This window comes from Oncorhynchus tshawytscha, linkage group LG26 (genome assembly GCF_018296145.1).
Source record: "Oncorhynchus tshawytscha isolate Ot180627B linkage group LG26, Otsh_v2.0, whole genome shotgun sequence".
Lineage (NCBI taxonomy): Eukaryota > Metazoa > Chordata > Actinopteri > Salmoniformes > Salmonidae > Oncorhynchus > Oncorhynchus tshawytscha.
In genome coordinates, this window is record NC_056454.1 from 11307157 (window position 1) to 11319823 (window position 12667).

The following is a 12667-nucleotide window of genomic DNA, read 5'->3' on the forward strand; positions in this document are numbered from 1 at the left end:
CTTATTTTAAAATTGATTCAATTGTTTTTTTTGGGTCACCTTCCTGACCAAGGCTCTTCTCCCCGAATTGCTCAGTTTGGCCGAGCGGACAGCTCTAGGAAGAGTCTTGGTGGTTCTAAACTTGATCCATTTAAGAATGATGGAAGGCCACTGATCTTGTGGATCTTCAATGCTGCAGAAATGTTTTGGTACCCTTCCCCAGATTTGTGCCTCGACACAATTCTGTCTCAGAGCTCTACGGACAATTCCTTCGACCTCATTGCTTGGTTTTTGGTCTGACATACACGGTCAACTGTGGGACCTTATACAGACAGGTGTGTGCCTTTCCAAATCATGTTCAATCCATTGAACTTACCACAGGTGCACTCCAATCAAGCTGTAGAAACATCAAGGATGATCAATAGTAACAGGATGCAACTGATCTCAATTTCGAGTTTTTTTTTTTGGCTTTGTCATTATGTGGTATTGTGTGTAGATTGATGAGCATTTTAGATTCATCCATTTTAATGTAACAAAATGTGGAAAAAGTCATGGTTTCTGAATACTTTCCGAATGCACTGTAACTACAATGTTGTTGATCCATCCTCAGTTTTCAGCCATTCAACACTAACTGTTTTAAAGTCACCACTGGCCTCATGGTGAAATCCCTGAGAGGTTTCCTTCCTCTCTGGCAACTAAGTTAGGAACGATGCCTGTATCTTTGTAGTAACTGGGAGTATTGATACACCATCCATTTTTTACCCATCTACCAACAGGTGCCCTTCTTTGCAAGGCATTGGAATACCTCTCTGGTCTTTGTGGTCGAATCTGTGTTTAAAATTCACTGCTCGACTGAGGGACCTTACAGATAATTGTATGTGTGGGGTACAGAGATGAGGTAGTCATTCCAAAATCATGCAAAACACTATTATTGCACACAGAGTGAGTCCATACAACTTATTATGTGACTTGTTAAGCACATTTGAACTTATTTAGGCTTGCCATAACAAAGGGGTTGAATACTTATTGACTCAAGACATTGCAGCTTTTCATTTTTACTTAATTTGTAAAAATGTTTCAAAAAATAACATAATTCCACGTTGACATTATGGGGTATTGTGTGTATGTCAGTGACCCAAAGAAATCAAAATTTAATCATTTTTAAATTCAGACTCTAGCACAACAAAATTTGGAAAAAGTCAAGGAGTGTGAATACTTTCTGAAGGCACTGTATATTCATCTGTGGAAGTCCATCATCCATTTTGTATTATATGTTGCGAATTGCAATTTGTTGTGGCTAACATTAGCTAGGTGGCCAACGCTAACATTAGCTAGTCTAGGGGTTAAGGTTCAGTTAAAGTGTTATGGTAAGGAGTTAGGTTAAAGGGATGAGTTAGGGTTGGGCAAGGGTTAGCTAACATGCGAAGTAGTTGCAAAGTTGCTAGTTAGCTAAAATTGACGACGAGTTTCGAACGCTCAACCTTTTGGTTGCTGCACATTCGTGTTATACCCTCGACCAACCACCTTTTTAGTTTTTTTGCATTAAGTAACCACACCAAACGTAACATACAGTATCATACTGATTTGAGTATCTTTACTATGTTACGTCTAGTCTATGAGACAAGACTGTACAGGAGGGTAGCGCTCCAGGAACAGGGTTGGAGATCAGATCTAGAACTTCTAACTAGAAACCTTATAGTCCATTTACCTAATGTTGATAGTGAACCGACAGTTGTTGACAACCGGGCTCTGATCGGGTCCTTTCAGAGTGATGTTGGGTTTGGGACGTCCACACACTTTACAGCACAAGACCACCGTCTCCCCAAATGCACATGTCACATCAGCTAGTGGTATCAGGAATTCTGGAGCCACTAAATACATTCACACACAGTGTCAGCTAACCACACCACATTCTAACAGCAAATATACACTACATCCTAAATGACACACTAGATAGAGCACTACTTTTGACCAGGGCCCATGGAGCTCTGGTCAAAAGTAGTGCACTATTAGGGAATCGACAACCAGACTCAGGATCCATGACGTATCAGTAATTAAGTGATTGATTTCACTCTTAAGCATTGAAATGCAGGGGCTTATGTTCCGATAGTTCATCTTACCTTCTTGTATAAAATTGGGGTTCATTATCTGCAAAGAAAAGGTACGGCTGTTAGGCAATATGAATGAACTAATGTTCTTGTTTGGAATACACACTGTTTTACAGTGAGTGAATACATACATACCTCAGAGAGTTCTGTGTTAAAGTTGTGTACTACCATTTAAACATGATTTGCAATATAGGCTACTGTACAAGGGCATCGTACCCCACATTTATTTGTGATATTCAGGCATACTATGCCTTTAAAAATCTTCAAAAACCCATTTGAACAAAACGCATAATAGAAATATTGTTCTCAATAAAAAACAGCATGGGATGCAAGCACCAGGGGATCCAAAAGAAGATGGGTCAGGAGTAGTAACATGCTTCAAGGGGTTTGTGAGAGGCTTTTTTTCACATTCATGAACCTATTCCAAGGTAGGAACACTAGGTTGCAGTAATGCTCCATGGAAACCACACTGCTACACAAGAAGAGAATGTGTGGATGCTTGAGGTCAGACAAGTGGAACATGCAGCACCTACAAAAATATCACTAAAACTGCTTTAGGGATATAATGACATGAAATAGGAACAATTGTATTGAAAATCAAAAAGGATGGACATCTTTACAACAGACTAACACACCTGCTGATAGGTCAAGTCTGTTAAAGGCAAAGGAGGATGCTTTTCCAATACAATGACCACGAACTGGAACTGAGGAGGAACTTAGAGCATTTTCAATAGTAATATGTGCCATTTAGCAGACTATTTAGCAACTTACTGTTGGTTGTGCGTGTATCTATTTTTAATATTGGTTGCCTGTGAAGGAATTGAACCCGCCATGCTCTACCAACTGAGCCGCACAGGACCAAGCGAGCTTTAGAGGGGAGCAGGCTGGTTTAGTTTATTAGGATCCAATTAGTTGTTGCTCATGCAGCAGCTACTGTTCCTGGGGGTCCACAGGCTGTAGAGGAGTTACGATTATGCAGGTGAGCACAAGACATTGAAAATACATATTTTCAACGTCTTTTCAACCAAAAAGATGCATTTGAAATGTTTTTTCTTTTGCTCATGTGTTTCAGGGGAGTAATCACTAGGAACCAAACAGAGCCAAACGGAACAAAACGGTGAGGGACCTACCTGACTTTGTCCAATATAAATGATTTTTTTCGTTGAAAAACATCTTCCGTTTGGAGTAAACGGTTTCTGTTGCAATACGTTTGACTAATGATTACACCTCAGGTGCTTATCTGATATATTAATAGTGTGCACCAATCAGTGACTAATGCATTTACAAACTCCACCCATGGCCTCATTGAGGCTGGATCCAGAAAATGCTATCAGATAAGGAGCAGGAACAAAAATTGGTTCCTGTTCAGGGTACATTTTCAAAATGGCCGCCAGTCCACCCATTGCATAACCATCGACTTGGAAGGGGATGTCTGTTCTAGTGATTATATTTCTATGGATGAAACCTCTGTAGCTAGTGCAACAATATGTGGAACCTGGTGTTTTGGAAGAATGCTCCTGACCACAGTGGAAACCCCTAAGATGCTCTGTGTAGTTTCCTCTTGCTAATATGTAGACTTCCCTACGAGCAAAAGACGTTGAAAAGACGTTACAAATACGTCTTTTTGGTTGAAAAATATGTTGAAAAGACATTTTCAACTTCTTGTGCTCACTGGGTTAGCTACAGAAACTCAACTGGGCAGCATGCATGACGGCAGATCAGCGTGTACTACTACCTCCATGCTAGTTTTGGGGAGTTCATCATCGCAATCTGACTCCTCTGAGCTGTTTGACTCCTGCGGTGTGGGATGAGAGAAAGCAAAATTAGAGAGGTTACAAAGGCCCTGGGTCCCCAAGCTAGAGGCATGGTCAGGGCCCGTATTCACAAAGTGTCTCAGAGTATGAGTGCCGATGTAGGATCTGTCCATACAATCTTATTCATTATGATCGAAAAGTCAAACTGATACTAGCTCAGTCAGCACTTCCACTCAGAGAAGCTTTCTGAATGTGGGCCAAGGATTCTTTGTAGGCTATTATACAACGAGTGGGTCTAATCCTGAATGCGGATTGGTTAAAACCGCATTACAGCTGGTGTCTATTCCACAAGTTACCACCGGACTAAATCTATGACTTAAAATGCCTATTTACTCTGTTCCATCAGACTGTGCAATCCACTGGTCCCATCAGCCCAGCCAAGCAATTTATAAACCTGATCTCCACTATAAAAAGCATCTAGAGATTATCTCACATTTCTTTTAGACTAACATTTCGTTGTCAACAGCGGAGATATGTATAAAACTTGCTGTCGGTTTCTCCGACATTTGCAACACTGTTTCAATATTCAAATTCGATCTCCAGCTGTCCCATTGTAATGAATGGGAGTCGGGACGAGACAGGCAGCGTTTCTCAGCCAATCGAAATCATGAATCGGCTGGCATTATTTTTATGGATATATACAAAGAAATGTCACCTGAAAAAAGGTACAAGAAAACGAAGTGCAGCTAGTTTGCAGTGTTTCCAGCTTCTATTTGAAGTGATTGTGTTAGCTGTGTTGTTGGCTAGCTCCTTTGAACAACAGTGTCCTGACGAGAGAGCACATTTTCTATGCCAGGCAAAATCTCGCCTCATTAGCTCATTGTTTTGGGTGTATATAAATATTGGACAGCGGGAGATCAAATTTGAATATTGAAACAATGTTGGAGACTTTTTGATGTGACTGTAAATTAGCTGTTGTTGTCTTCCTTGCAAGCAATGGATAAGAACGTTGCCAGCCAGTATGGCAATGGAACATTTAGAACGAACGACTGGGTCGCGTCCATACTGTACATACAGAACAAAAAGACTGAACAACTGGGTCGCGTCTCTAGCAAACAAACTGATAGAACAAACGAACGACCAGCCGGTTTGGGTAGCAACCCTAGATTTGTGTCAGGACTATGTCTTGTGCAAGGATGAAATAGTATGAATAAATTCTTCAAAGTAACATTTTTTATGAAAATATGTCAATCATTATTTGAATATGTTGGTAACCTGTTGTATAAAAGTGATAATGCCAGAGAAAAGGATATATTGGCACCCGTGCCAATATATTCTCCAAACACAGGCTTCCAGGGGCATTATCACTTAACTGTGTATGGGATTTAGGTTCATCCTTGCACAAGACATAGTCCTGACACAAATCTAGGGTTGCTACCCAAACCGGCTGATCGTTCGTTTGTTCTATCAGTTTGTTTGCTAGAGACGCGACCCAGTCGTTTGTTCTAAATGTTCCAACGTTCTTATCCCTTGCTTGCTAGGGAGACAACAACAGCTAATTTACAGTCACATCAAAAAGTGCAGCTAGAATAACAGCAAGGTAGCTATTTGTGGCACACGTGCCAATATATTCTCCAAACACAGGCTTCTAGGGGCATTATCACTTAACTGTGTATGGGATTTGGGTTTACTAGTAAATATAGTGCTAAAGACAGAGAATATGTCTTGTGCTGAATTTCAAATTCATCCCATACTCCCCAAGCATTCCTGTATATCTGAAAGGATTGGATACATACACCTACAGTGCAAGGTAACTAATAGTTTTATCTTGGATGGCCTATGGGGATAAGGGCTAGAGGTCCAATCCAGCATGTAGTATGTGGGAAGGCTTGAATGTACGAAAAGAAAGAGTGAATCTGCAACTTAGAGTTGCTTGGGAACGACCGAGCCTATTGGAGGTAAATGTATGAATATGTACATATTGGATGAGCTGGAAAATGTAGCTACATTAAATCATAGAAATTATAGAGCTGACACCTGAAACAATGCAATCTAACAAGATAATTAACAACACACTAAAGCAGAACTGTGATTCTATGTGCAGGTCTCTTTTTCAGTTCACATTTGATGTTGGGAGTGTAGGGATAGTGCCATAAATATTAAAACAACCCATGACGAGGACAAACTTGCAAGCAAACTTTGTGTGATAATAATTAATAACGGTAATAATTGTCAAATTAAAACAATGTACTCTAACATGCTTAAAATGATAGCTGGATTGGCAGACTTAGCATAGCATCATTTGGAATTGATATGGGTTTACTTTGAAATGCACTAATACTGTACATTGATACAGAAAGATAATGGAATGTACAGTGCATTTGTATTCAGTATTCAGACACCTTGATTATTTCCGCATCTTGTTACGTTACAGCCTTATTCTAAAATGTATTATTGTATTTTTTTCTCATCAATCTACACACAACACCCCATAATGACAAAGCAAAAACAGGTTTTTAGAAATGTTTGCACAAAGAAATATCACATTTACATAAGTATTTCAGACCCTTTACTCAGTACTTTGTTGAAGCACCTTTGACAACAATTACAGCCTCGAGTCTTCTTGGGTATGACGCTACAAGCTTGGCACACCTGTATTTGGGGAGTTTCTCAAATCTCTGTCAGGTTGGGTGGGGAGCGTCGCCGTACAGCTTTTTTCAGGTCTCTCCAGAGATGTTCGATCAGGTTTAAGTATGGGCTCCGGCTGGGCCACTAAAGGGCATTCAGAGACTTGTCCCGAAGCTACTCCTGCGTTATCTTGGATGTGTGCTTAGGGTTGTTGTCCTGTTGGAAGGTGAACCTTCGCCCCCAGTCTGAGGTCCTGAGCGCTCTGGACCAGGTTTTCATCAAGGATCTCTCTGTACATTGCACTGTTCACCTTTCCCTCTTCCCTGACTAGTCTCCCAGTCCCTGGTGCTGAAAAACATCCCCACAGCATGATGCTGCCACCACCATGCTTCACAGTAGGGATGGTGCCAGGTTTCTTCCAGACATGATGTTTGGCATTCAGGCCAAAGAGTTCAATCTTGGTTTCATCAGTCTAAAGAATCTTGTTTCTCATGGTCTGAGAGTCCTTGAGGTGCCTTTTGGCAAACTCCAAGCGGGCTGTCATGTGCCTTTTACTGAAGAGTGACTCCGTCTGGCCACTCTACCATAAATGCCTGATTGGTGGAGTGCTGCAGAGATGGTTGTCTGTCTGGAAGGTTCTCCCATCTCCACAAAGGAAGTCTGGCGCTCTGTCAGAGTGACCATCTGGTTTATGGTCACCTCCCTGACCAAGGCCCTTCTCCCCCGATTGCTCAGTATGACCGGGCAGCCAGCTCTAGGAAGAGTCTTGGTGATTCCAAACTTCTTCCATTTAAGAATGATAGAGGCCACTGTTCTTGGCGACCTTCATTGCTGCATACATTTTTTGGTATCCTTCCCCAGATCTGTGCCTCAACACAATCCTGTCTCGAAGCTCCACGGACAATTCATTCGACCTCATGGCTGGGTTTTTGCGCTGACATGCACTGTCAACTGTGGGACCTTACAGTATATAGACAGGTGTATGCCTTTCCAAATCATGTCCAATCAACTGAATTTACCAATAAAGTTGTAGAAACATCTCAAGGATGATCAATGGAAACAGGATGCACCTGAGCTCAATTTTGAGTCCCATAGCAAAGGGTCTGAATACTTAAGGTATGTTTTTTTATATACATTTGCAAAGATAAAAAATTTAAAAAAGTTTTTCTCTTTGTCATTATACGGTATTGTGTGTAGATTGATGCAGACATTTATTTTTATTTAATCCATTTTAGAATCACATAACAAAATGTGGTAAAAGGGAAGCGGTCTGAATAATTTCCGAATTCACTGTATAGTGAGATCCAGTTTCAGTGTGTTTTAATTGAACAGCTTATAATACCGTCATGCTAAACCCATACTCTGGAATGAGGACTTTCATTTAGGAGATAGCTTCATGGGTTCCAGGACATATGTTATCAAAATGGTGGTTTCACAGTGGCATTAATGTAAACAAAAACAAAAAAGTGGTTCATTTGAACAAAAACAAAAGTTAGCTTAATCAAAGACCAAAACCACCACAATTCACAGACAAGAAGTCACTTGACTCGTTAGTTTCATGCATAAGGGGGAGTCAAACCAAAGTGAGAGCAGACAGTGAGTGCAGTTAGATGATCATGTTTAAGTGTTGGGAGATTATTAACATCACGGGACACAGGTGAAGGGATTGGCAGCCAGGGTCATAGAACTCCATCTCCGCTGTTAGACTGCTTACTCACTTCGACAGTGACCTTGGTGCTGAGAATCTCCTTGGGCTTACGGAGTCCATTCTCAACCCTTGCGTCACCACCCTTGCCATTGATATCCTTTTCTGTCCGCTTTCTCGAGCGCAGGGTATTCCATGAAAGAGATTTCCTGTTGTGCCAAGAAATGTACCAGTCAAATCCAGGCTTATTCACAGTGAGGGGAGAGGAGGTGCAGGGGGGGGGGATTGAGTGAGGGCTAGCCAACTTTATTGAAAGAAAAGAAAATCCGAGTGAGATTGAGATCAAGAGAAAGCAAAAGAAAGAGAGACAGAAATGTACCTTCTTTGTAACAGAAAAACAAAATGCTAATGTTCATATTTGTATCACAGTGTATTAGGTAATTTAGACACACGAGACGGACAAGCTATTTAAATGTGACTTCTCCATACGCTACCATACCTTGATTCTCTTACACCATCGTGGATACACAATTTGTGTCAAAGCAGCATAGTTTGTTTGCGTCTGACCAACCATTCAATGGCTCTACGTTGTCATGAGATTTTCAACGAAGCTGCTTTGTACACAACCAACTTTTCTCGAAGACCGGTGGGGTTAGTACAAAATTGAAAATAATGTTGTCTACTAATAATAAAATCGGACTACGTCAACAAAACGGGTAAAAAAATAAACAAATCATATAGAAAGTGAATGAAGTGCTGTTGAACTACTCCTAATGTCTTCACTCCTTTATGTAGATCCCAGAAGTGGTGTTTTGTGTTTTGTCAATGTATTTATACACCACCGGGACCAGGTCCATGAGAATGATGATCACTTTAATAAAGCCCATGATTTAGAAATGGTCCATCATTGGGAAGAAATGGATGGCAAGCCACAATTAAACTTGATAGAGATCTTTACACATGAAAATCAACATTAGAAAATAACTGGTAACTGATTTCACTATTCATTTGATCCTCAATGTGAGATAAGAATGGAATCTAGGTCTAATGCTGTAAGAGCAATGGTCAGCGGAGAAAGGTACAGTTTGACTGCAGAGTTAGCGATATAAAACAACGTCACTGATGTTCTTCGAACGCAAACAAGTTCCACTTCTGTTGCCTTGCAAAATGCATGCTTACGTCAAAATGGTCTTTTACATATTTCAAATGCATTTCAAATGTCTAGTTACACTACAAGCACAATGATTAACATTGTGACTATCATTATATTGCACAACCTGCCTTCATTAATAATGGATTCTCTTAAATAGTGCAAAATACTTCATACAGGAATGTACTGAAGAGAGTGCATCAGTAAACAAACCAAATTAACGCTTACAGTAAACCGCCAACATATCTGATAGTAACAAAATAAAAGTTCTAAAAATAAAATAAAAACACAATCTGTACAAATTGCCATAGACAATAACAAACTTTCTCCACTTTGAGAAATAGGCTTCAGTCCATCAGGCCGTTCTTTTCCTTTTTCTCTCTCTCTTTTTTAAACGTGCAAAGAAAAAAACGATGTTAGAAACAGAAATGAAAGTCCAGACCAGTCAATTCCACATTGACGTAAGATTTTCTCTGTGCGTCTTCTCTACAAATGAAGCCATGATTCTCTACAGTCCTTTAGCTCTTTTCAGATAATTATTTAAGAAGCCTTTACATATATTAACAAACAAAAAAAGGGATAAAAACATGACCCCTGTGTAGTCCAACATTTCCGAGTTAGTTCCCATTAAGGGGGTTGGGGGTAGGGATTGGAGCAGACAACTTTCACCTCATCCAATCAGAGCAGCTCCGTGGGTGTGGTGGCAGGGCTTACGGGACACTTACTTGATGCTTGCGTCAGCAGCACTGTCTTTGAGCGTTTTAGTGAGGGGTCCCAGGATGTGGCCTGGGATCCAGCCCTCGGCTGCAGGAGACTGGCTGTTGGCAGACCGGTAAACTAGGTACATGTTCTGCTGGTTGGTGGCCATGATCTGCACCATCTCGCCCTGGATCACACAGATCTCATTCTCCTTCAGTGCACTGTAGTCCTGTGTCACCATCATTGTGGAGGACATGCCGTTACATCCGCCGCCATGCTGCTGGGTGGGGTGGGGGGGTACAGGAAGGAGGATGATTATATTACAACAGTGGAAATCACAGCACTGATACAAACCTGTATACACATTCAAATAACAAACCTTTCAAAAGGGCCTGAGTCATCACATACAGTACAGTACATTGAGTCAATTCCTTAACTCTGACTTCAGTTCTTCTTGTCAGCAAGTTTGAACACGTCGTCACCTGCTGAAACGCAGTAAAACTAGGCCAGCCATCAGAACTAATAATAGCCTGAATTCACACCTGCAATGTTCCAACCTCCTTAGTTCTGCAGTGCTAGAGTTTTGAGAGGGGGGGTAACACTAAGACCTGGGTGTGTCCTGGCAATTGGAATTGGACAGAACTGGACTAGACTGGAGTGATCTGGACTGGTGTGGTCTAGACTGGAGTGATCTGGTCTGGACTAGATTTAACTAGACTGGACTCACCCTGGTGGACTCGTAGCTTTCGCTGTGTTTCGTGGGGTCGAAGCAGGGGCTACCGTTGGAGGTAGATAGCCCGAGAGGGGTGGGGGTCCGTCCCGGTCCCGCCAGGGGGGGCTTCTCTGCCCCCACAGAGGAGGAGGAGAGGGGCCTACTGTTACAACTAGGGGGCCGGCTGCCCGATGGGTTTCTGGTGAGGGAGTGAGAACTACCCTTCTCCTTCTGGTACTCAATAGGAGACTGCAGGGCTGTGGAGATAGTCAATTGTTACACACACTAGTTAATGGCAGATAATCCACATAATACCTGTGTATTCCGTGTCAGACAGATGAGGACCATGATAGAGGTGAAAACTACTCTGTGTTGAGGCTGTAGTTAATGATTAAACCATTTTTGATATAGCTAGGGTTGCAAAATTCAAGTACATTTCCCAAATTTTCCAGGTTTTCCAGAATTCTTGGTTGGAAGTTTACCTGAATCAGAAGTGAATGAGCATGAATTCTGGAATCCTCCTACTTGGATTTCTTGAAATTATTCTGGGAATCTTATTAGAATCTTGCAACCCTAGAGCTGGCTAATGACAGTAGAGGTGTTTGATGGCAAGCGGTACCAGAGTGCCACGTCTAGGACAAAAAGGCTTCTCAACAGTTTTTACCCCCAAGCCATAAGACTCCTGAACAGGTAATCAAATGGCTACCTGGACTATTTGCATTGTGTGCCCCCCCCAACCAAACCCACTTTTACGCTGCTGCTACTCTCTGTTCATCATATATGCATAGTCACTTTAGCTAAACATTCATGTACATACTACCTCAATCAGCCTGACTAACCTGTGTCTGTATGTAGCCTCGCTTCTTTTATAGCCGGTCTTTTTACTGTTGTTTTATTTCTTTACCTACCTATTGTTCACCTAATACAATTTTGCACTATTGGTTAGAACCTGTAAGTATGCATTTCACTGTACGTGACAAATAAACTTTGATTTGATTTGTCAGGCAGGACATTCTCTCACCAGACAGGAAGTTGCTCTGGGCATCAAGGACCTGGCTGACATGTTGGACCCACACCTGCTTGATGTCCAGGTTGGCTGCCTGCAGGGTGAAGCGCTCGGCCGACCCTCGACACGACAGCACAAACTTACACGGGTCATTTTCCACATGCTCCTCCAAGCCCAGGTAGCTCACCTGTTACAATGAAACACAAGCATGCTAACCCATCAATGCACAAGTCATTATCAACGCAAAAGTAGGAACTAGGACATTTTTTCAGAAACAGCTCCATTAGAAGTTGCTGATCTAGGACCAGTTTGGCCTTTTAATCATAATGAATAAGAGGGGTCAGCAATCTGAGACGCTTTGTGAATGTGGGCCCTGATCTTATTGATTGTGGTCGTGGTTGGCGTAATTCACCTTGATGCTCTTCTTGAACTGGTAGCCCGGCGTGGATGAGCCCTTGCGGAGGAGCTCGCTGAAGATGACGATCTGCTCAAACAGGAAGACCCTGCGCTCCTTGCTGCGCGACAGAACGCCCGTATCCTGCTCTGTCACGAAGAATGTTTCCTGCTGCAGCAGCTTACCCTGGCTGGTCAGCTTACCCTGGGGGACGGAACAGGAACACACACGCGCAAACACACACACACACAGGTTCAGTTATGACTGGTAGGCCTGATCACCGACAACGATGAGACAGCCTATAGGGGAGGAGGTCATTGAACTGGCAGTGTGGTGCCAGGACAACAACCTCTCCCTCAATGTAAGCAAGACAAAGGAGCTGATCGTGGACAGGAAAAGGAGGGCATCGACGTTGGCTGTAGAGGAGCGGGTCGAGCGTTTCAAGGTCCTTTGGTGTCCACATCACCAACAAACTATCATGGTCCAAACACACCAAGACAGCCGTGAAGAGGGCACGACAAAACCTTTTCCCCCCTCAGGAGACTGAAAAGATTTTACATGGGTTCTCAGATCCTCAAAAAGTTCTACAGCT

General features: G+C 42.1%; 1 protein-coding gene across 2 annotated transcripts in view; it reads right to left on the reverse strand.

Moving 5' to 3' along the window:
• Positions 1-12667, reverse strand: part of LOC112225162 (kalirin) — a 288186-nt gene that overhangs the window by 14173 nt on the left and 261346 nt on the right. For both annotated transcript variants that reach the window (XM_042306448.1, XM_024388841.2), the window contains exons 46-53: positions 12094-12279; positions 11697-11868; positions 10691-10932; positions 9990-10243; positions 8188-8323; positions 3823-3882; positions 2100-2127; positions 1688-1850 (exon numbers count right to left, since the gene is read on the reverse strand). In XM_042306448.1, the coding sequence (XP_042162382.1) occupies positions 1688-1850; positions 2100-2127; positions 3823-3882; positions 8188-8323; positions 9990-10243; positions 10691-10932; positions 11697-11868; positions 12094-12279 (1241 nt within the window). The remainder of the gene's footprint in view (positions 1-1687; positions 1851-2099; positions 2128-3822; positions 3883-8187; positions 8324-9989; positions 10244-10690; positions 10933-11696; positions 11869-12093; positions 12280-12667) is intronic.